We start from the raw sequence: 25,711 nt of genomic DNA, 5'->3' as shown, positions 1-25,711 counted from the left end.
GACAAAAAAAACTACAAAGACACACAAAGATATACCCAAACAAGAGGCTACACAACTATAAAGTCTGTGTGTCTTGCTTCTGTGTAGGAAAAGTGGTGGGGCCTTTGTATGTCTGTGCCGGGGGCCGATGTGTCATAAACCGCCCATGGGGAGGACAACGCATGGGAAACATCTGTTAGTGTGATACCAAACCGCCAGCCAAGCTCCACAAAGAGCGGGTTTATAGCAGGCCAGTTGTGTTGGACTGCATGAGACGATACAGTCCTGTGCATGTAATAAAGTGGTAACCACAGCTCCCACTTTGACGGTGAATATTTTGCCACTTGACTAATTGACCCTTAATCTGCCCAAAATGAAGAAATAATTAACTGCACAGCAATGTCCGTTAATTGAGTCTCTGCTCCCCCCCTCTGTGGTCTCGTTAAAGAGCCATAAATGAGTGACAGACAGGAAGTCAGATTGTTAAGGTGTCATTGTGTCACCTCATCTCCTCTGATCCCATTTCAATTAACAGATTGCTTCTGATCTGTATTTTCGGGACATATCTCCCTGCATGTGGTCTCGTGCTGCTCTTTCCTGGCTGCGGTTTCCCAGGTCTGGCAGTCAAATTCAACACTATGATTTTGGCTCTCATGCCTATCATTTTCACATATATTCAAATTAGATTATCCATCTTTTGTTCTATGTTCTGGAATACAAAGGGGCTCAGAAGTAGAGCGAGTTGTCCTTCAATCAGAATATCGGAGGATTGATCCATGGCTATTGCTGTCGATGTGTCCTTGGGCGAGACCCTCAACCCCACGTTGCCCCTGTAAGCTGAAGGGTGTGTGAATGTTAGTTAGTCCTGATGCGCAGGTGGCACCTTTGCATGGTAAACCCTGCCATCAGTCTATGTAAAATGACATATCGTGTTAAAGCGCTTTAAGTGGCGCTGTACAAGTAAAAGTCCATTTCCCATTTCCAATGGTGGTCACTGCCTGGGCACTGTTAGAACATCTTTGTCCGGAACTATCAGGTTTTGGTTTTGATTTCTGAAACCAACAACCAAAGGATACCCATCACGATGAGTTTATTGTTGCAACGTTTCTGTCGCAGCATCATCGTGTTGAGGCTCAAACAGCAGGTGGAGAGTCATGTTGTTATGCTGCTAATTCACAACTTGAAGGGATGTGTAAACTTGATAATATTGTCAATTTAAACAGTTTACAAGAGGAAGAAGAATATGATTCTGATAGACTATCCGGTAACAGTTGATTGAAAACAATGAGCTGTATATCAATCAATGTATAGAGCATCGATTAATATCAAAGAACATTAATTAATCCATATATACATATCCTCATGTCCATTAAAGTTATTTTAATCTATAATAATGTGTTTGCCATCAGACTATACATAAGTTCTCTTCGTGCAAATTTGGAATTGTAGATTGTTAAACTATGTATTCGGTTCATGTGTCCATAATTAGCCGTATATACAAATGCGTATTTGCATGTTGTCATTGAGTTGTAACGGTAACGCTTTTATTCTCGAAAAAAAGAAAAAGACCGGAAGTCGTCGTTCTCTCCGGCGGAAGTCAGGCTGCCGGCGGACCAAAAATAGAAACAGCCTTTTCTTCAGGGGGACACATAACATGGTGGGACACTAACATGTCGTCTCTCAGGTGACAGCCTCGTTTTGAAGGTAGGCTCGATGCTTCGCACACACACTAACACTCCACACCGGAATGCGCCGGTTTCAGTGCGCGTGAGGAAAATAACCACACTTCCGGTTTCATCAAAACGAGTTTCGCTCGGAGAGCACTGGTTCCTGTAACGTTAGTTCCGTACTGTAAAGTCTGTGTCATGCTCCATAACACACGGGAGATAATGTGACAGTATGGGCGAAGACGCACGTGAACGAGCGTGCACGTTAATGACACTGCATTGATTACTGCGCTGCTTGCTAAAATAAACTAACATTAATCATAATTAGTGTGGTTAAGAGCCCACAAAAAAGGTATCGAGAGGTATTTTCCACTACTTAGTTAAGTGTTTTATGTACTGTGTATATATAACATATATTTGGCTGCTAATAACAAAATAAGCATATTCATTATTGATTAATCTGTTGATTGACTTGTGTATTACAAGGTGGTGTCTTCAGATGCCTAATCTGTGTTGAGACATAATCTTATTCTATAGTTCTGTTCTCTCACATAAGCACAGCTGATGGACTTCCATCTTTACTTTAATAAGCAGTTTAAAGGAGTGTGTTTACCTATCTCGCTGCAACAGCAGGTTTTAAAAGTTACGGATTTTGCCATGAGTCCTCTGGTGCTTCTCTAAGAAGGCCAGTGGGCAGAGCATTAGGTCTTCCAGTGGAGGCGTTATTGATGCGTCAGTCTGATGTCAGCGTTGTGTTGGAGCAGATGTGTGAAGCAGCGGAGAAGGACCTGTACGCTGTCCTAGGATCCAGCCCCTCAGACTCAGTCCAGCAGCTCAGACACAGGTACCAGCAGCTGGCCTTGCAGGTAAACCCACATCTGTGCCGGTGTAACGGACGTGAACAGGGCATGGAAGAAGTCGACTCAGAAGTTGATCTTTCTTGTATTTATTTCTGCAGAAGACAATAAAAACACACACATTGCCTTCTGGTCTGTCTTGCTGCACATCAGCTTCCACGAATAGTATTAAAACTTTTGTGCTGGAAAAACTGGACTACATTAAACAAAAGAAAACACATACCTGCAGAAGACAATAAAAACACACACATTGCCTTCTGGTCTGTCTTGCTGCACATCAGCTTCCTAGACACGTAAAAACAGGATTTATAAAAGGTAAAGTATACATCAGAGCGACCGGATGTAGCTCATACAAACGGCGCCAAATGAAACATAAACTTCTACCGTCTAAAATAATGACACAACAGCTGAACACCGTGATCGTACTAACGACCATTACCGCGTGTAGCAAACGGTTACATTTTTAAAAGAATATAACAAAATAGTGCGACATCATTTCCCCCACAACTTACCACGAATAGTATTAAAACTTTTGTGAAGGAAAGACGGGACTACGGAAGCCTAGGAGGCAAAGAAGAGGTGAAACGCAATTTCCACAGGAAACAGATTTAACTCTTCAAAATAAAATTCACACAAACACACACTTCAACAGGATCGTTGAATAATAAACAAAAATAAGATATAATACATCAAAAATAAGAAATAACAGAGTGTATTTCTAACTCCGTTACATTCACCCCCACTGAATTTTATCAAACATGAGCACTAACTACAAAGTGCACGCCAAAGAAAACATTACAATTTGACAACTTACAAAGGGCCAACTTCAAGAAAACCAACATAAAATGTATCCCATAAGGATGAAGTGGTACGAGAGCAGCGCTAGCCTCTCAACCCAACAACTGGCAACAGGGTGCCTTGTACACCCCACAAGACCCAAACACAAAGTGCAGTGCAGCACAGGCTGATGACACAAGAGAAACAGAACAGTGGGACATCATACTAATACAACACTTTCCAGACTCGTAAAGACATAAGCTACCGACTTATGGTTTTAAAAAGTACAAATCTGGAACATGGAGTTGCAAACAGCCTCAACATTGAGCTACTCCTGGACAACATCCTGCCTGGACATGGTCTGTATGAGCCTGTTCACAGGCTTGATTAAGCGACCAAACCTTGACCTGGCCTGTGCATTAAAACGACCACAGTGTGTGGGTGAAACCTGAACCACAGTATGCAACGTGTCAGATGTGTTATCCGTCTGTGTCATGGTGTCAAGCGCAAAATCTGACTGTCTCACATCTGTTGAGACATCCGCAGCAGTCAAAGGGCAAGAATCACAAGTCACAGACTGATCGTTTGTGTGGTCCTCAAGTGAGACAGCGGTGTTCTGGAGGTCAGAAGTAACACTCGACATGTCAGCAGTGCCCGCCTCGGCCAGACTTGGCACAGACAACTGAGTAATCCATTCAATGGTTCTCCTTTCCGAATCCACAGATACCGCATCAGTCAAGGGTCCATCTCTCACAGTCACAGGAGGTTCTCCGCCACTTTCAGTGTCAAGGCTTTCACTGGCCACATTACGAGGCTCATCCCCTCTCCCAGACGAGATCTCTTCGGCCTCACCACCATCATCTCCTGAAGCTGAGGATCCTGTAACTAGCAAGGATGAGGCCAGGTCAGACATTTCACCTGTGTCCCCCACAGGGAGAAAATTAACCAGCAACAGCAAGTTTCTGTGGATCACCTTCTCCCGTCCAGTGATTGTGTCGCGGACTCTGTACGTGTGCGTCTCTGTATTCACGTCCACCACGGTGTAGACGGTCGAGTCCCACCTGTCAGCAAGCTTTCTTTTACCCCTTTCCTTTCTGTTGGCCAAGAGCACCCTGTCACCGATCTTGATATTGGATCCCTTTACTCTCCTGTTGTACAGCTGGGTATGTCGATTCTGCTCTTTTGTAGCATGGACCTGAGCAATAACCATTGCTTCTTTCAGATCATTGGCGAGACTCGCCACGTACTTCTCATAGCTCATTACAGCAGAGTCATGAAGAACAGCACGAAAGAGGACATCAACGGGTAGGCGGGGGATCCGGCCAAACATGAGGTAGAAGGGGGAATAACCTGTCGTCTCATGTTCCGTGCAATTGTACATGAACGTCAGAGTCTGCAAGCGTCGCGGCCAGTCAGCCTTCTCTTCAGGGGGCAATACTCGAATCATGCCACCCAAGGTCCGGTTGAAACGTTCCACACTCCCATTCCCCATTGGGTGGTAAGGAGTTGTGTGCGACTTCTTGACACCTGAGACCCTGAGAAGCTCACTAATCAGCAGACTCTCAAAGTTAGCACCTTGATCACTATGGATCCTTTCCGGGAATCCGAAGACACAGAAGTACCGGTCCCATAGAACCCTAGCCACCTGCTTAGCTGTCTGGTCTTTACATGAAAACGCTTGAGCCATCCTCGTGAAATGGTCAGTTATCACCAAAACATCGACAGATCTGTTTTTGGAGTTCTCAGCCGACCAAAAGTCAATGCAGACCAACTCCAATGGACGGGTTGTCGTTATGCTCTCCAGGGGGGCCCGTCCTTCAGGCTCGACTGTCTTGCTAACGATGCATCGCTGACAATGACGAACATAGTCTCTTACATCCCTGTCGAGGTTTGGCCAGAAAAACCTTTGTCTTGCCAAACTGAGGCTCCTGGACTGAGCTTGATGCCCGGCCCTATCGTGAATCCCCTGCAGAACCTCAGTCTTCAGGGAGTCAGGGACAACGTATTGAAAACGCTTTTCTTTGGTCTTCTGGTCTCTTGAAATCCTGTACAGTACACCCTCCTTCACAGTCAGCCTATCCCAGTGCTTCAGGTATCTTGTGACCAGGACAGACTCATTGAATCGTTCCCTTCTAGAAGGCCTCCGATGTCTCTCAACATAGGACAGAACACAAGAGAGGGTTCTATCTTCCAACTGCTTATCACAGAGGTCCTTCACAGTGTAAGCAGGTAAGACGTCTTGTCCAGGCGGAACCAACTGAGGTAAGTGCTGCAACATCTCAACAGCACGGGCCCTCGGACCAGCATCCCACTCAATGTGTGACTGTAGTACAGCGGACACGTCCTCCTTTGCAACAGACTGAGTTTGCATGCGCAGTGGACTGCATGCAGACTGGACATTGTTACTCAAAGGGGAGGGCTCTCTGTCATGACTGGATGACCGAAAGGCATTTTGGACAGAGAACCTCGACATGTCTTTGACTTCTGTGAGGAGACCCGCATAGGGTTCAGTGAGCAGCCTGTGACCAACACTTGCTTTGACAAACGGCACACGGCTCAGGGCATCAGCCACAATGTTCTGTGGGCCCGGAACATACTTGATATCAAAGTCGTAACTCGCCAACTTGGCAACCCAGCGTTGCTCACAACAATCTAGCTTCGGCTTTGTCAGGATGTGAGTCAACGGGTTGTTATCTGTCCAGACAGTGAATTTGTGGCCTTTCAGCCAGTGACTGAACTTTTCGCAGACTGACCATTTCAAGGCTAGAAACTCCAACCGATGAGCTGGGTAGTTCTTTTGGGACCGAGATAACGACTTGCCGGCAAAAGCAATGGGCCTGGCTCGTGCCTCACCCTCCTGAATTTGGGACAGAACCGCACCTATGCCATCCAAGGACGCATCAGTTGACAGCATAAAGGGACGATTGAAATCGGGGTGAGCCAAGACAACACTATGGACCAGTGAAGCTTTCAGACTTTCAAAAGCCTGTCCCTGCTCCGGTGTCCAATCAGCCGCATACAGCTTCCTGCTCGACAGTTTGTTTTTGTGTTGTTTACCTCTTCTCTTCGCACCTTTCAACAGGTCAAACAGCGGCTTGGCCATTGCAGAGTAACCGGGCATGAAGTGTTGATAGTAATTTACCATCCCTAAGAAGGACCGTATGCGCTTCGGGGACGGAGTCACGCCATCAGGCTCCATGAGATCAGTGCTCGCCATGTTGGTGATGCTCTCAACCTTGCTGGGGTCTGTTGAAACACCATTCTCATCAACAATGTGGCCAAGAAACTTTACAGACCTCCTGAGGAAGAAGCACTTTTTGGGGGCTAACTTCAAGTTGTGTCTACGCAGCCTCTTAAACACCGTCTCCAAGCGCAGTAAGGCAGTCTCCTCATCAGGTGCAAACACCAGCAAGTCATCCAAGTAGCATAAGAGACTCAAATAGTTTTGGTCACCGAAAATGCTTGTCATCATGCGCATAAAGCTCCCGGGACTGTTGCAGAGGCCCTGTGGCAGACGGTTGTACTCATACAGGCCCATGGGAGTGGTGAAGGCAGAGTACTTCCTGTCGTCCTCGTGGAGTGGCATATTGTAAAACCCGGAGGTCAGATCCATTGTGCTGAAAAGGCAGTTCCCCCCCAGCGCTGCCAAACAATCTGCCTGGTGGGGAAGAGGATGAGCATCCTTCAGTGTCCTTTTATTCAACCAGCGAAAATCCGTACAGATGCGGAGATCTCCGTTTTTCTTCCACACAAGCACCAATGGCGAAGCATATTCACTGGTTGATTTTCTGATGATCTCCTTTTCCTCCATCTCGCTCAGTACCTGGCGCAGCTTTTGGTACTGGCCAGGGGGCACTCTCCTGTATGGGAGTCTGAATGGTCTTTTATCTGACAGGTGTATGCGATGTACAAAGTCCTTTGCCTCTCCACAATCAAGATGGTGGCGCGAAAAGATGTCCTCATACTGCATCACAAGGTCAGCCATCCTCTTCTTACAGTTCACAGACACTTCACACGACTCAACGTCAACAGTACTAAGCCCAATTGAGCCAAGCATTTCCTTGGAAGAATCTGCGTCAGCAGTAGGAGGCACGGCTGATTGAGTGCAGCCAGCCAGGAGAACCTCTGTCTGTTCAGCAACATCCATGTCTTCAAGCGCTGCACACGTATAAACATCAGCCAACTTTGCATTTCTCCTCAAGAGCACAGGTCTGTCAGATGTATTGATGAGCTTCAGCGGAACCTGCCGGTCTCCCCAAAGCGTAGTTACAATCTTTGCGACCAGAACACCTCTGGGAGCCGAGCGGGATGAAGTGGGCTCTGTCATGACGGTGCTACCTGGAGAAATAGCAGTATTCCTGGGTAGTTTTCCCCAGATGAGGTATTCACGGCCAGGCTCGAGACAGGTGGCTGAGTTACATCTGACTGTACCAACTTTGTCAGGAACATCACTACCTCTCCATGGATTCAGACCTGAGAGCATAGACAGGAAACGTTCAGTGTCTGGGTCTCTGTCTGGGCAAGGGCCAGACACTGTCTTCCAATAGGACTCGCAGAACTTAGACTGATGCAGGATGTGTTTTATAACATTCGTCCCTATAATCAACTCATCATGCTGTCCCGGGACAACAAGTGTTGGAACAAACATCTTACAGCCATACACTTCCATCTCCATCCCGAAAGCACACTTGGGCCTCACACGAAGTCCACCACATCCAACAAGGACTACATTGACATCAATTTGTTTTTGGTCGGTTATCACTCCAGCATCTCTCAGTTTCATCTCAGCTGTTTCGCTAATGCTACACGCCATGGAGCCACTGTCCAACATGCCACCTATTGTAACTGTCCCACCCACTACCGCAGGTGTGTAGAAAAGACTGTCACTACTGCCAACTCTGTGAATATTCTGAAAAACAACAACCTCAGATTCATCACACGAGTCTCTCACAGATGTGTACACAGTCTCAGCATCAGACATGTCGTCTGTTTGGGAGTTTGTTGTGCGACCTGTACTGTCTCCCTCTGAATACAAGTCGGCTAGTTTCCCTCCGTCTGGTATCGGGTTGAGTTTTTGGCAGGGCAGTTCAGTTTGGTGTGGCCAGGGGCGTGGCAGGCAAAACAAAGTCTTTCGGACATACAGTGTGAAATGGTGGTGTGGCTTGAGTTGTTACAGACCTTACAAACTGCCTCTCTGGAACGCTTTTCACGAGCGGCACGCTGGAACCGCCCACCTAGCGTTGGATGCAAAGTGTCGCGCGACTGCATTTTCTCCATCATCTCCTGAAACATGTCGACCATACGGGTGAGAAGTCTCTCCTCTGACTGTTGGAGATTTTGTGCCACGACTGGTACAGAGGGACGACTCGGAGCATGACAGGGTTCGCCTTGAACTGGGACAGATGTTGGAGAAGGGCAAAGAGGATGACACACATGATGCTGGGCTTGGAGAGAGGAAGGTGAGGGACTCTGAGTAAGGCACTGCACAGGCACCGCCTCGCCAGTCGATGGCTGACTGGGCTGCTCAGAGGCGACTGCGGTGATGTAGTTTTTCAGTTGTAGAGTACCAGCGGCACCGCCACTGGCTCTCAACTCACGCTGATAATCATCAATCCTCAGCTGAACATCACGTGAGGTCCATTCGTGAAGTGGTTTAAACTTCAGAGTGCAGGACAGTTCTGGGTCAGGGCAATGTTTGACAAACATAAGAGCCACTTCATCACTCATGTTCTCCGTCCGCTTCCCTTGTCTGTGCAAGCCCTCAAGAGCTAGGTCGGCAGCTTTGTTCAGTCTTATCCAGTAGTCAACTGGGTTTTCTCTATGCTTGGGCAAAGTAGCATAGAAGTCTGCGAGAGGAAGACATGAGGGAGCGACACTGAAGTAGTGGAGGAGAACATTGTATATCCGTTCAGGTTCCTGTTTGGCATCAAACCCAGGATCACTACGCAAGGCAATCTTCACCACATCTCTGGCCTTGCCCATTAAATGGCTCATAACCTCCTCCGCTTGGTCACAAACAGGAATCTGTCTTTTCCTGAGATGTGTTTTCGTCATGTCAATCCAGTCCTGGACTGGGTATTTGTCGGTACTGTCACCTCTGAATGTCTGAAGTCCTTTATCAGAGTTCACATGGACTGTCACCTGTGGAGGACGGTCATGTCGGTCAACATTGGCGTGTGTGGTCTGGGTGGTAGTCGTCTGGTGGTCACTGGTCATGTTTACAACACCAGCTGACATTAACTTCTCGACAATGGACTCACCAATTTGAGCACCTAACTGCCCTACCATGTCAGTGAGATGGTGCATGACATCAACATCACTGTCAGGAGTAGACGTAAGAGGACCCCTCATTAACCCACCAACAGGAGTACAATCCGGGCTCTGACCTAGCCCTGTATCACGGTTATCCAGTGTCAGTTTAGAGTATCCCACATCCCTACTGCCAGCAATATGACTGAGCCAAACACCCCTCCCCTTTGGCAGACTAGGGCTAGCAAACTCATCCATAGTTACTCTAGAGGCCGTTTATAACCAATAAATGTACTTGCGTTGTGTATCTAGAACCAAAACCCAACAAAAACAAAAGATAGTAATAATAATATATATGTGCATTAATAATCAAAAGTCATCGACATACTGAGGATAAACAATTTAAATCACTATGCCCTAATCCACAATCTTTTAAACACCTGATATGACCACAATAGTCTTCAGGATCAGGACTGAGTCAGCACAGCATCCACAGCGACGAGCATCAAGCTGGTCTGAAGATCCGAAGGTCACGGCACCAGTGTAACGGACGTGAACAGGGCATGGAAGAAGTCGACTCAGAAGTTGATCTTTCTTGTATTTATTTCTGCAGAAGACAATAAAAACACACACATTGCCTTCTGGTCTGTCTTGCTGCACATCAGCTTCCACGAATAGTATTAAAACTTTTGTGCTGGAAAAACTGGACTACATTAAACAAAAGAAAACACATACCTGCAGAAGACAATAAAAACACACACATTGCCTTCTGGTCTGTCTTGCTGCACATCAGCTTCCTAGACACGTAAAAACAGGATTTATAAAAGGTAAAGTATACATCAGAGCGACCGGATGTAGCTCATACAAACGGCGCCAAATGAAACATAAACTTCTACCGTCTAAAATAATGACACAACAGCTGAACACCGTGATCGTACTAACGACCATTACCGCGTGTAGCAAACGGTTACATTTTTAAAAGAATATAACAAAATAGTGCGACATCATTTCCCCCACAACTTACCACGAATAGTATTAAAACTTTTGTGAAGGAAAGACGGGACTACGGAAGCCTAGGAGGCAAAGAAGAGGTGAAACGCAATTTCCACAGGAAACAGATTTAACTCTTCAAAATAAAATTCACACAAACACACACTTCAACAGGATCGTTGAATAATAAACAAAAATAAGATATAATACATAAAAAATAAGAAATAACAGAGTGTATTTCTAACTCCGTTACACCGGGGGGGCTGACGATATTGTGTCTTCCTAGTCTGAGTTTATCATTGTGTGTGTGTGTGTGTGTGTGTGTGTGTGTGTGTGTGTGTGTGTGTGTGTCCGCGTGCCTCACAGTACCACCCAGACCGTCTTGGAGGTGGCAGTTCTTCAGAAGCAGAGTTTGGCGTGAAGAAGTTTCTAGAAGTGGATGCCGCGTGGAGGATCCTGAGTGACCAGAGCACCAGGAGACAGTATGACCTGGAGAGGAGAGGTAGGCTTCACTTCACCTACTTTAGTTCTTGTTTAGTTTCTGAAGACGCACTTCAGTTCTTCATATTGTTTGTGCTATTGTTACCGGGTTACTGGGCATTCACCCGAGTGCTCATTCACACTCACGCAGCCACGGCGCAGCCTTCGAGTCGTTTGGGGTTCGGTATTTTGGCCAAATACCGGTCTGGAGTAGCCGGGGATCGAACTGACGACTCGCTACAACCCCTGAGCCACAGCCTTTATGATTCATGCTGGACTAGATCTCGTGATTTAGTCCTTTGTCATAAGAGTTGTCTTTTCCTTGTTTTAAAGGCTGCATCACATAACTGCACACCCACACACCTCGTCATTAAACTCACTGTTGATTAGTTATCAGAAATCTGCATGTGTGAATATTTTGGGAAAGCACCAATAGTCAAACCCTACAATATCGCCAAAATATTGTAATCAATTTATTTGGTATTTAATCAAGATATATAGTTACATTGTAATTCATTGTCTATTTTATGGCAATGCTCAGGATTTGCATTATAGCAACAGTGACGCCACGTCTCCTTCACCCAATACCACGTCTCCTTCACCCAATACCATGTCTCCTTCACTTGATGCCACGTCTCCTTCACTCAATACCATGTCTCCTTCACTCAATACCACGTCTCCTTCACTTGATGCCACGTCTCCTGCACTTGACGCCACAACTCCTTCACTCAATACCACGTCTCCTTCACTTGATGCCACGTCTCCTTCACTTGATGCCACGTCTCCTTCACTTGATGCCACGTCTCCTTCACTTGATGCCATGTCTCCTGCACTTGATGCCACAACTCCTTCACTCAATACCACGTCTCCTTCACTTGATGCCATGTCTCCTGCACTTGACGCCACGTCTCCTTAACTCAATACCACGTCTCCTGCACTTGATGCCACATCTCCTTCACTCAATACCACATCTCCTTCACTCAATACCACGTCTCCTTCACTTGATGCCATGTCTCCTGCACTTGACGCCTCGTCTCCTGCACTTGACGCCTCGTCTCCTGCACTTGACGCCACGTCTCCTTCACTCAATACTATGTCTCCTCCACTTGATGCGACGTCTCCTGCACTTGACGCCACGTCTCCTTCACTCAATACCTCGTCTCCTTCACTTGATGCCACGTCTCCTTCACTTGATGCCATGTCTCCTGCACTTGATGCCACAACTCCTTCACTCAATACCACGTCTCCTTCACTTGATGCCATGTCTCCTGCACTTGACGCCACGTCTCCTTAACTCAATACCACGTCTCCTGCACTTGATGCCACATCTCCTTCACTCAATACCACATCTCCTTCACTCAATACCACGTCTCCTTCACTTGATGCCATGTCTCCTGCACTTGACGCCTCGTCTCCTGCACTTGACGCCTCGTCTCCTGCACTTGACGCCACGTCTCCTTCACTCAATACTATGTCTCCTTCACTCGATGCCACGTCTCCTTCACTTGATGCCACGTCTCCTTCACTTGATGCCACGTCTCCTTCACTTGATGCCATGTCTCCTGCACTTGATGCCACAACTCCTTCACTCAATACCACGTCTCCTTCACTTGATGCCATGTCTCCTGCACTTGACGCCACGTCTCCTTAACTCAATACCACGTCTCCTGCACTTGATGCCACATCTCCTTCACTCAATACCACATCTCCTTCACTCAATACCACGTCTCCTTCACTTGATGCCATGTCTCCTGCACTTGACGCCTCGTCTCCTGCACTTGACGCCTCGTCTCCTGCACTTGACGCCACGTCTCCTTCACTCAATACTATGTCTCCTCCACTTGATGCGACGTCTCCTGCACTTGACGCCACGTCTCCTTCACTCAATACCTCGTCTCCTTCACTTGATGCCACGTCTCCTGCACTTGACGCCACGTCTCCTTCACTCAATACTATGTCTCCTCCACTTGATGCGACGTCTCCTGCACTTGACGCCTCGTCTCCTGCACTTGACGCCACGTCTCCTTCACTCAGTACCTCGTCTCCTTCACTTGATGCCACGTCTCCTGCACTTGACGCCACGTCTCCTTCACTCAATACCTCGTCTCCTTCACTTGATGCCACGTCTCCTGCACTTGACGCCTCGTCTCCTGCACTTGATGCCACGTCTCCTGCACTTGACGCCACGTCTCCTTCACTCAATACCATGTCTCCTGCACTTGACGCCTTGTCTCCTGCACTTGACGCCTCGTCTCCTGCACTTGACGTCTCGTCTCCTGCACTTGAGGCCTCGTCTCCTGCACTTGACGCCACGTCTCCTGCACTTGACGCCTCGTCTCCTGCACTTGACGCCACGTCTCCTTCACTCAATACCTCGTCTCCTTCACTTGATGCCACGTCTCCTGCACTTGACGCCACGTCTCCTTCACTCAATACCATGTCTCTATTCTCTATACATTTGGTTGGCATGAATATTAATATTCTTTGGCCTTGGTCGTACTGTGAGGAGGAAACTAGTTCTTATAGATTGAGAAGAATCTCCTCAACTTCCTGTGATGACGAGGAAGACTGAGACATACACTCAGTCCAGGCTTGAGCTGCATTGATACAAAGTGATACAGAAAGGTTCCAGACCGAGCCGGGACAAGGACTTCAAATTAACGACGGCTAACAATACGATATCTTTTTTTTAATTATTCCTCACACCGTGTAACACTAATTAAAACCCAAGCAAAGTTTAGCACTAATTATTCAGGGTTCATTAAGTCATTATCACTGTCAAACTGTACAACATGATAATGACTGTTTCTTCAAGAGTGAGCTGTTAAAAAAAAAAGAAAAAGGGTGTGTGAAATCCATCTGTTCACCCGCCGATCTGTTTATCCGTCCTTCCATCACTTTTTTTTTTTTTTTTTTTGGAGAAAGTTGTAATTGTAGCAACCAAAGCAGAGCCTGGTTTCCCCAAAGCATTGTCACTGCAGACACTCCGATTGTAGACGAGTGTGGGCTTCTCAGAGCTTCTCAAGAAGTTTGAGTTCACTTTTACATCAACTGATGTTCTTTTACTGGCGTTTGATATGGGAATTAGAAAACGAGCAAATTAAACTCACAGATTAATTCACTATCTGTTGTGTATATTGTCATTTTCATTTATTTGTTCATGGTGCATATATTGTGTATATGTATGTATGTATGTATGTGTATATATATATATATATATATATATATATATATATATATATATATATATATATATATAAACATAAACACAACAGATGAGGTGAATATTTCTATATGTATATTTCTATACTTATAGGAACCATCAGTGCTTTATTGAAGGTTTACTATGAGTTTAAGAGTAACGTCTGCTTTCATTTCTTTTCACTCAGTAACATGAATTTAAAGTGCCTAAAATGATAGCCACTTACAAGCATACCATCTCAATCACAAAGCACATTGGGAAAGTCTAATATATAACAGCAAAAATTATTCATGATTAAAAGAATAATATTTTGGGAAAAACACTGAAATGTGACACTGTTCCAGTTCCGCCTCATTTGGACTCTCAATACAGACGTAACACTATTCATAGCAAATGTAACATCAGCTGTTTGACTTCTTTCTACAACTTCTACAATAATAATGATGCATTAATGCTTCTCCAGAACAGGAACTGAAACAGGATTGGCCGGTGGATTCTACAGTCCATCTGGAGGACATGACCTGGGACCAGGGTAACTACACAACCATGTACACTCGAACACACACACACACACACACACCTGGACAGAGGTCTCTGGACAACCATCACAGTGTTAAAGGTTCTAGCAAAGTTGAATTTAATTAAATGCCATTCAAATGATTTTTAAAAAGATTCCAACTTTTGTTACATTTCTTTTAGTTTTTTTATGGAGAGTGTTTCATAACCTCCCTCATTCGATCTGAACGTGTTGGTGCAGTTCTCAGTTTGTAATTGAGAAAGATCCATTTTTGTGCCAGCAGGCTAACAAATGAAATCATATTGTCTTCTGCACCATGTTTTATTATGTAAATTCCTAGAACCTTCATCAAGGGATCTAAGTCAATAAGTCTGAAAGATATTGCTCCCATAGTTTGATAGCCTCGGTTAGCTCCAGAACATATGACCTGTTGATGCTGCACACGCCTGCATCGTAAACTGCTGAAGTGCTATGAATCTGTTCTCAGGCCGCCTCCCACTGCTCCTCTGCAGTCTCTTTACCGAGGGCGTCCCTCCAAGCTGACTTCAAGTGTTCCATTGATGTTGTACTTTTCTCATATATATTTGTGTCTGTCACTTTCAACCAGCGTTATGTGTCATGGTCATATTGTCTGTAAATGCTCCCTGTATCTGATGAAGGCAGGTAGATCTTTAGTTCTCCATCTAAAGTGTGCGCACGTGTTGTTTCAGATGAGCGAGTGTACACGTACTGCTGTCGCTGCGGGGGAGGATTCAACGTCTCGGAGGAGGAGGTGGAGGAGGAGGAGATGCAGAGGAGGCGGCAGGGCGATGAAGAGGAGGAAGAGCACAGAGAAGTGGTGGTCTGCTGTGACACGTGCTCCCTCAGTGTGTGCGTCACATGGCCCTTACACAGAAAGACTCGAGCGTTAGAAAGAAAGCAAAGGTGAAATAATACCATGACCCTTGTGCACATCCTGCCCCATCGCTACTGCACATGTGCAAACTGCTATTACACACGTGTGCTTAAACACTCCTTTTCCCGGAGAACGCTACATTGTGAACAACAAACCGGCAGGAGGAGAGCTAGTTAGCGTTAGCTGCTAGTGGGCGCCAGAGCCCTGCTCGGCTAAATAACGGCTAACGTTGGGAGGTTGCATTGGGTTACATTATGATGCGTTCAAGCTCTATTTAGTAAAAATGTGTATATGGCCAAGATTGGCTATGAAACTATCATTATGTATTCAAATGTATTGTTAAGAAACTCCAGTTAAAAGGAGATGTTTTCAAAGACATATAAAATGGATATTTGAGAGGAATTATGACTTGTTTAACTTTTTTTAATTGAATTTAGTATTGTCCAGTTCAGGCTTGTTCAGGTATCGGAAAGTTAAAAGAAATGGAACATCTCTTTGAACACACATTTCACTTATTGATCTTGAATTAAGTGCACGTGGATAACGGTGATCATTTGATACTTTTAGTTAAATTTATATCTTTTGCAGTATACAAAAGTTAATTAGAATTGTGTTGTTTTATGTTATGGTATTATTTCATTGTATAATTTCTAATGTTTGGGCATTTAAATCATAAAATTAGGTTGTGATAAATACAATATCAATAAAATATATTTTTATATTGGTGGCTCTGAAATAAGTTGTGTGTGTATCGAGTAAATATTGAAGAGTGTTGGTCATGATCCAGTTCTCTGGGAGTAAGATATGTTCAAGACAACTTGAGATGACACAACAAATGCCACATCATGGTCAATCCAATCAACTGACTGATTTAAAAAACAGGGCTTGAAACACAACTCTGACAATCAATCTGTCCAATTTCTCCAAATGCGTACAAATGACAGTAATTCCAAAATGAAGTGAAGAGTCTCACCATCTGTATGCTCGTGTCTGTGCAGGCACATTCACTCACTGCTGGTCTAACAGGTGTCAGGTTCTTCCAATCGGTAGCGAGGTGACGCCCTCTTGTTGTCGTGGGAACACAGCAACATGGACGCGCTTCGAATGTTAAACTAAACTTAAAGTGTGACTGCTTAGCTGTACGGACGAAATTGAATTAGTTTTGTGGAACAGACTTTTATTTCCTTTACAGTCCTCGAGCTCTCAGTGGAGATAATACGTTTACAGCTGTGTGCATGGAGGTTGTCAGGAGGACCGGTAATGCCGTGATGGGTGTAATGTGATGCTGAAGCAGACTGATGGACTGCTCCCCGGAGGGTCTACCTGTGAGGTTTCACTCGGCTAGGATGAGGGGCCTTCTGTACACTCTGGGGTCTTCGCTACATGCCTGGACCTGCCTGGTGGGCACGATGCTGCTCGGCATACCTGATGCTCATCAACCGCGTCACACCCAAAACCAGGAGCAGAGAGAACAGTTAGAAGCCATATGGAGACATATCTACTCTGCTTATTTCTTTCACTGTACTTCTTTTCTTGATTACAAATCACCCTAAAAATAAAATGAAATATTTTATCATGAAAGATCTTCCGTGTCTGGTAACGTAAAAACATGACTAGGTTCCCGAGAGCCAGTGTTTGGTTTGTCCATTCTGGGCTTCTGTAGAAACATGATGGACTCCGTGAAGAGGACTAGCTCCCAATGTAGACATGAGGGGCTCATTCTAGAGCCAAGGAAAAACACAACCATTCTTTGTTTCAGGTGATTTTACAGATGAAAACCACCGCTTGCTAATAGATCCCCCAAATGCTAAACACTAACTACATTTAAATCTAACTGGCATTAGTAGTACTCAGGTTATGGAACAAAAGTAAAGTCAACTAAGTCAACATCAACTTAGTTCCACGTTGGACACGAACAGCAGTCAAGTCCGTGTTTGTCAGACTCAGCCAAGGTTGACACTGGAGGTACAATGTAGTGAGACCTGGTGCGTCTCATTCAGATGCTTAAAGGTGCCTCTGTCTGACCCCGAGGGGCACTGACCCAGCTTGGCGAGTTGGGTGTGAGAATGGGCTGCACTGTAATAACTGTTCCTTTTAGCCAAGACAATTATAAGAAGAAGAAAATAATATTTGAACAGTTAAATTGAATTTCTTTTTCATGATGTTTCATGTGATTAATTATCACAGGCAGTGGAGCGAAAAACAACAGGGAACAAAAATAGAGGAAAATCGGGAGAGGAAAAAAAGCAAATTAGTATGGCAAAACTATATCTTATGACCCTGATAAATTATCCTGTGATCGCCAAGGTGTCCTGATGCCCAGGTTGGGAACCGGTGCCCTAAATGACAGAGCTATTCTCTTCTCAGCGGGGCTGTGACAGACACACAAAGGAATAGAGGCTGGTAATGACTCTGCTCTCACTCTGGTCACTCAGCCTGCAAAGGTCACAGCTGACAGGAGCACCGACTGATGATCATCTCTCATCTATTATCCCCTCTAATCCATTCATCCATCCATCCATCCATCCATCCATCCATATCTGAGAGGAGGTGAAGAAGAAGGGTGGAGGACAGAGAAAGTTAGGGGCTGACAGAAAGGTAGGAGGGAGGGGGGGGGGGGGGGGGGGGGGACAGCATCGTCAGAATCAGCCAAAGTGTTCAACAGTGAGAGACTGCTGGCAAACTGAGAGGGGAGTGGGGGTGGAGGTGGAGGCTGCTGTGTGCATTGGAGGAGGGGGTAGACAGCTTCAAATGAGGGGTTGGTCGAATATTGATGTGACAGACACAGAGACGTGCCGGGATGTGCTGGGACACAAAATCACTTTCACCAACACACCACCTACAATTAAGGCCCTTTAGATCACTTTCTACCCCACAGAATCTCACCACTCCCCTTTTTATACACTGTAAAATCAATTTAAATAAATCAACTCCTCTTCTATCAGTAACTCATTTTAATTAGTCAAAGTTTGTACCCTAGATGACATTTCATCACATTTTGAAGTGCCACTGGAAGGGGCATCCTGGAGTGCACTTAATCACATCTTCTCCACTGGAAGGGTAACCTAGAGGGCATTTCATCACTGTCTCCACTGGAAGGGTAACCTAGAGGGCATTTCATCACATCTTCTCCACTGGAAGGGTAACCTAGAGGGCATTTCATCACATTTTACCCATGGAAGTGTAACCTAGAGGGCATTTCATCACATTTTACCCATGGAAGGGTAACCTAGAGGGCATTTCATCACATCTTCTCCACTGGAATGGTAACCTAGAGGGCATTTCATCACATCTTCTCCACTGGAAGGGTAACCTAGAGGGCATTTCATCACTGTCTCCACTGGAAGGGTAACCTAGAGGGCATTTCATCACATCTTCTCCACTGGAAGGGTAACCTAGAGGGCATTTCATCACATTTTACCCATGGAAGTGTAACCTAGAGGGCATTTCATCACATTTTACCCATGGAAGGGTAACCTAGAGGGCATTTCATCACATCTTCTCCACTGGAATGGTAACCTAGAGGGCATTTCATCACATCTTCTCCACTGGAAGGGTAACCTAGAGGGCATTTCATCACATCTTCTCCACTGGAAGGGTAACCTAGAGGGCATTTCATCACATTTTACCCACTGGAAGGGTAACCTAGAGGGCATTTCATCACATCTTCTCCACTGGAAGGGTAATCTAAAGGGCATTTCATCACATTTTACCCACTAGAAAGGTGACCTACAGGGCATTTCATCACATTGTCTCCACTGGAAAGGTAACCTAGAGGGCACTTCATCATATTTTCTTCATCCACCATAGATGCATCCAATAGGGCATTTTTCCTGTATTGGTTTGAACATGGTTGCTGGTCGCAACTTCATGTTTTTTTTTTTACAGTGTATCCTGCCCCTCTCTATCAAAGCCCCATCCCACTCTGTATCATGCAATTAGAGCCTTTAGATCACTTTATGTCTCTAACCTCCTCTCCTTTCCTTTTCTCTTCCTCTTTTCCTTTGACCGCTTGCAAATAGACCTGTTTAGTCCAAGCTCTCTCTCTGCTAATGCCCACCTTAGTCTATGTGTCTCTATCTTTGTCTGTGTTTCTGTTTCGGTGGCTGACAGTAGGGTAAGGTTGATAGAGGGGGGATGGGGTGGGGGGTGGAGGTGTTGATGGATGTGCTGAATAACTGTCAGGGTAATAACTGTGAAATGGTGGCATTGCCCTTTAATAACTGGAGCCCCTGGAAGGCTCTAGTGAATGTGGATTATACAGTGGACTCAGAAAGTATTTAGACCCCTCCCGTTTTTCACAATGTGTTATGTTGGAACCTTATATTAAATCAATCGACACCCAATACCCCATAATAAACCAGGTACCACTCATCATTTTATTTTTTCTTTGGCAAATTACATTTCTGTGGGTTTCGATAATTCAGAGCATAAATAAATGGGAAATTGACACTATATAGACACACTCTATACTGCAAGACATTGCAAAACAATCAAATACAAATATTTCCAGCATGACTAATGTCTAAATCCTTGCATCCTTGTTTTGTTCCATATTCGATTGCACCAAATGAGCGGACAGCATGCGCCCTCCAGCAGCCACCTTGTTAATATGAAGGGATGTCCCATTGGGCCCTAACTAATTGGCTGAAGCCGACAGGGCCTCAGAGACACTAAGACCTTGTCAACTCATTAGCATGTTGTTAGCTTGTTATTAGCGTGAAGCTAGTTTAGCTCCTCAACTTGATGAATGACCAAGAAGACAATCAGTCGACCACTCAACCCCCTGTGTCTGTGTGTGTGTGTGTGTGTGTGTGTGTGTGTGTGTGTGTGTGTGTGTGTGTTTGTGTGTTTATCTGTATATCTGTCAATGGCTAATCTTGCATGCTACTGGACCCATCAGTTTAATATTTGATATTCATAACTGTATGCTCAAGGACCCCTCATGGTGGCAGTTATTCACACTCTTTGAAAAACATTCTATTGATTGTTTTGCATCATCATTGACTGCAAACCAACGGGTGATCAACTTCAGTTTGGACTCTTGTTTCTGCTGATTACAAATGGTTCCTCTCTTGGGTTATACGCCTGGGTAAGACAATTATATGTATGTATGTATGTTTGTATAACTATAGTTTAGCAAATGACAAACTGAAGCGAGCGCTGACTACAGAGCTAGTTAGCTGTTAGCACACAAAGGGTGACCAGACATCCCAAAGTGCAAAGTATGAGCAATATAACTGAAATAATACCACAAGGACAGGAAGTCAAACAACCACAGGCCAAACTCATGAAAACCAAGACTGTGACATATGTAATATCCTATATGAATTGTAACTGTTGTAGTTTCTGTTGTGGTTTCTGTTAGCCATTTACAGTACTGCCGATAAACAACCATGCATAGCAGTGCCACATACCACCGTTGCATAGTTATGACATTCTTGAAGTGAAACATTTATGGTGGAAAATGAAACTATCCATCACTGACATAGAGCCCAGTGTCCCCGGACCTGGTGGACAAGAAGCCAAACAGCAAAACGTCACTGCAGGTGCTGGGCGGAGTGGGGAGGGATGATTGCTGCTTTATGAGATCCAAAGACAGCGGTTTGCAAAGTCTGCAGGAAAGAATACTACTATCACTGTCTCACTATATAGTTTGTTGACACCATGTGTATAAAGGAAGTGGGTGACGTCATCGTGACGTCACCCACTGGTGTGTGGACTGCCATTATGAAGCCTTGAGTTTGGCGATTTAGCCGACGACATCTTGGAATAAGACGATTGCCATGTCATGCCAGGAGTGACGCAGTATACGGCTCTGGGAGCAGCAGCAACCTGTCAATCACAGTATCCCCTGCATACAAAGATTCATTTTGATAATCATTTAAATAAATGAAGGCAGTAACACTAATGTGATTGAGCCTATATGGCCTACTGATGAAAGTATTGCAATATTTATATATTTGCAGTATTATGAACTGGGTGACTGCTTATAAGAAGTGGACGTCACTGGTTTGTGGACTGCTGTTATGAAGCCTCATGTCGGTGTTTTGTCCGTTGCCATCGTGTTTAGATTATATGTACTTTATCCATCCCCAGGGGGGAATTTCTTTGAAGAAGCAGCTATTTATACAATAAAATAAAATAGTAGGGCAGGACATATTACATTTAAGAATTTAAATACTAAAGGAAATGGAAATGGAAAATTTAAAATAAAATAAAAAATGAAAGTGTATAAAAAAGTGAAAGCGGTGCGAGGGTTATTGATGTTGTTCAATTTGAGGAGGATCTGGCAAGAGGTCTTATGAGTCTTATTGCAGTGGTCAGGAATGTTTTCCTGTATCTGGAATGTTCTCCTGTATCATGAATGTGTATCTGGAATGTTTTCCTCTATCTGGAATGTTCTCCTGTATCATGAATGTGTATCAGGAATGTTTTCCTGTATCAGGAATGTTCTCTTATATCAGGAATGTGTATCAGGAATGTTCTCCTGTATCATGAATGTGTATCAGGAATGTTCTCCTGTATCTGTCCTTGTGAAGCAGAGCTGAAGCAGTCTGTTGGAGAACGTGCTCCACTGTCCCTGCAGTAGATGGTGGAGAGGGTGGTCTGGGTTCTCCAATATAGACAATCATTTCTTCAGTGTCCTCCTCTCCACCACCTGTTCCTATAAGGAGCCTCTGGTCTCAGGTGCTCTCTCTCTCTCTCGCCGTCCTGAGACCCCGTGTGGCTGCTTGTAGGAGAGTATGGTTTGACCAGACACTATACAACATCTCACACACACTTCACACACATGCACTCACCTCCACCACTGAAACTACTGACTCCACACGCCACTGTTTATGCTACCTAAGTTAAATAAAACCCTTTCTGTTAGCTACCTGCTTGTGTGTATCACCCTTCGTTGTAATGGCCGTGTGGCCCGGTTTGTGACAAATGTTTACTGAGGAAATAACTCAAGAGAGAAGTAGAGTCATTTTCTCATAGACTTCTATATAATCAAGGAGAATGCAGGTGTTATGATTGGCTCCACTTAGCAGAACCGGAGGAGGCTGACTGGTTGACACTGAATGTAATGTACTAGAGGCCACGCCCACCCCCAACTCCCCTGTCACTCACCCATTCTTGTCTGGTCACCCCACTAAAAGAGCTAACGGCTAATGAGGCTAACAGAGCTAACAGCTGGACCGACAGTTTCTGTTCAAAGGAAGCGTTTAACAGTCACCTGCAGTATAGCTGCAGACAGCTGCAAAGATTCAAATGAGAGCGCATCTGTTCTGCTAGACGTGCAAGGGAAAATATGTTGGATATACTTTCAGTCAACGGGGGGCAGTTGGGATTTGTATTTATTCAATCCCACAGTGGTCTTGGCAAACACACCTGGTCACGATCTGCACTCCACTTCTGTTTTGTCGCTGTTTCGTTATGAACACACCTCTCACCTCAGACAGATATATATATATATATATATATATATATATATATATATATATATATATATATATCTGTCTGAGGTGAGAGTTGTATATATATATATATATATATATATATATATATATATATATATATATATATATATATATATATACGTACATGCAGAGAAACATGTCTTTGGAGTGCACATATTTTGATCATTGGAATCAATCACCTCTTTAGAGCTGCATGTAAAGAATTGTCTCCTTCACTGTTACACATTTCCTGCAACTGTCTCACCTGTGTCATACTTCAAGGTACAATCTTTTTTTAGTGAGAAAGATGTTTAATACACGGTAGCAGTAACAGATAATATACTATAAATCATAAGCAATGAAAAAGAAACACTGTAGGAAGATGCATCTGTGTTGCAATATGACAATCTGAATAACTACACAGAAGGGTTTATCAATTTTCAGTACGTAAGGGACATAAAGCCCCAGATGACCCCCACCCAACATGCTGTCTGGTTTAATCACATGACATGTCTGACTATCTCAGCAGAACAAAGTAGAATCAAAAGTGAGTCAAAGTTTCCCAAGACCATCTTCATTTTTCTCTTCGGAGCTCTTTGTCTTTGTTATCACCTCTCTGTTAGTGATTCACAGCGCAGGTCCCACCCCCCTCTCTCCATTCATCTTCACCCATACGGATTGAAGCGTCCCTTTCTTTCTGTTGGTGTGTGGGGTTCAGTGCATAAAAGGCAGATATATAACATGAGAGGGGAATTTGGAGGAATGTTACACTGCAGGCACAAGGATCATGACATCAAATTAGGGTTCATTTTGGACATTTAAAAAATGTATTTAAATATCCAATGTGGTGAGTAGTGTTGGCGTGGATCAGCCACTAGAGGGATTTCAGTGTCATTCAAAAAGCAGTCCATTCCCTCAGGCTTTGTTCCGTTCTTATCCTCCTGAGAGCAGATGACACCATATTGGTACGTCAGGGTCAGACGATGAGTGTCGGGTCACCATAGTCCGTGTCACCTGTAAAGGTTGCTGATCATTCTGAGATGTTCACCACTTCACTGTCTAAAGTGTCACAATTCTTAATTTATTTATGTGGCTCAGTGGTGAACAGGGTCGTTCTTCAATCAGAGGATCCATGGTTCGATCCCCGGCTCCACTAGCCCATGTCGATGTGCCCTTGGGCAAGACACTTAACCCCAAAATGCTCCCGTAAGCAGGTGTATGAATGTTAGTTACTCCTGATGGACAGGTGGGACCTTAGCTTCTCCCATCAGTGTATGAATGTGTGAATGATGTCATGTAATGTTAAAGTACTTTGAGTGGTCGGAAGACTAGAAAAGAGATAAACAAGTACAGGTCAAATTTACCATTTATCAGATTTCTGAGTTTAGAATGACATGTTCAAGAAGCTTTTTTAATATCATTCTGTTGTTTTATGTATTCAGTACATTTTACAGGTCCCATTGATTATAACAGTGGTATAAATTGACTTTGCACATTTATTTACTCAAGTACCTTACTGTACTGAATTTTGTGGTATGTACTTGCTCTGGTACAATGATTTGTTTTTAGGGGATTTCTTTTCCACTATTACCAGCTGCAAACAAGGCCTTACACATGAGAACTGTGCTGGTTGTGAACTTTAGGAGGGATGCAGGTTATAAAGCGCGCACACACACACACACACACACACACACCATCGTTTCGTCGGATGATCAAATAGAGACTCGACCTTGGACAAAATCATCATTAATATGATATATATATTCAGTTTATTTTATTGATACAAGAAAATAAGAAATCATTCTTTTAATTGTATATGTTTTTTATAGTTCATTAATAGTTTATGTAGAATAAACATATAATTTTGTGATAGATAGATTGACAATGTCGGAGAAGTGTTTGCCTTTTCGAGGGACACATTTTCCAAGCGTCGCTAAATCTAGTGAGAAAGTCCCCTGGTCAGCATCATTGACAGCCCCCCCCCCCCCTTCAGGCCTCCCTCCTCCAGAGCCACTGGAGAGTTATCAGCTGGGGAGGTCGTGTTTTTCGGTCTCTGCAGCTCATTAAGCATACGTTACCTCCTCAAATGTCAGTCGTGTCCCTTTGATAACAAGTGTTCACCCAACACCTTCTGATATTGCTGCGTCATCAGTATTGCACTTCATCCAGCCCTCCCTTAGTTTTAAATGATGGTATAGTTACATATGTTTGAAGCCAGAGAATGGAGGCAGCGTGGCGCCTCATTCTGCTGCCTCCCCACACACGATGCCTTTCTACATGTCTAGAGTCTTTGTGAGCCTAAAAATGAGAGTTTGTCCTGAGTGGGGCCCTAGAGGAGATGTCATGGGGTCATTAAAATGATCATTAAGTGCATTTCATGGAAATGTTTCCATAAGAAGACAAAGTCCTTGAGTTAAAGTTGTATTTTTTATCCGGTTGGCAGCACAAAATCGCCAAGGACTAAACAGCAAATCTGAATAAAACCCATATATCAAGTTATAGAACACGGCACTATGGACCGAAGTATTAAATAGAAACACTGAGCAAGTATAACATTGACATCCTTAGATTCTTAAGAGAAAAAAGAGGGTCCCCCCCACCACATTGGGGGTGTTCAGAGGGAGGGCTGCCCACTGAATAGAGCAGAATA

At 44.4% G+C, this 25,711-nt stretch overlaps 1 protein-coding gene across 2 annotated transcripts; it reads left to right on the top strand.

Moving 5' to 3' along the window:
* The first annotated feature begins 1,569 nt into the window (after positions 1-1,569).
* On the top strand, positions 1,570-16,340 carry dnajc24 (DnaJ (Hsp40) homolog, subfamily C, member 24). 2 transcript variants are annotated; one of them, XM_034534093.1, is made up of 5 exons: positions 1,570-1,683; positions 2,411-2,512; positions 10,886-11,021; positions 14,665-14,733; positions 15,429-16,340. In XM_034534093.1, exons 2-5 carry the CDS (start codon positions 2,411-2,413, stop codon positions 15,644-15,646), a joined length of 525 nt encoding a protein of 174 aa, XP_034389984.1. In that variant the 5' UTR covers positions 1,570-1,683; the 3' UTR covers positions 15,647-16,340. The 2 variants fall into 2 exon arrangements, with proteins under 2 accessions (XP_034389984.1, XP_034389985.1); XM_034534094.1 differs by having other exon boundaries at positions 1,578-1,683; positions 2,395-2,512.
* Positions 16,341-25,711: the final 9,371 nt, after the last annotated feature.

The sequence above is a fragment of the Cyclopterus lumpus genome, chromosome 6 (assembly GCF_009769545.1).
Source record: "Cyclopterus lumpus isolate fCycLum1 chromosome 6, fCycLum1.pri, whole genome shotgun sequence".
Classification (NCBI taxonomy): Eukaryota; Metazoa; Chordata; class Actinopteri; order Perciformes; family Cyclopteridae; genus Cyclopterus; species Cyclopterus lumpus.
Note: the sequence above shows the minus strand (reverse complement) of the source record. Positions and strands in the feature narration are given on the sequence as shown.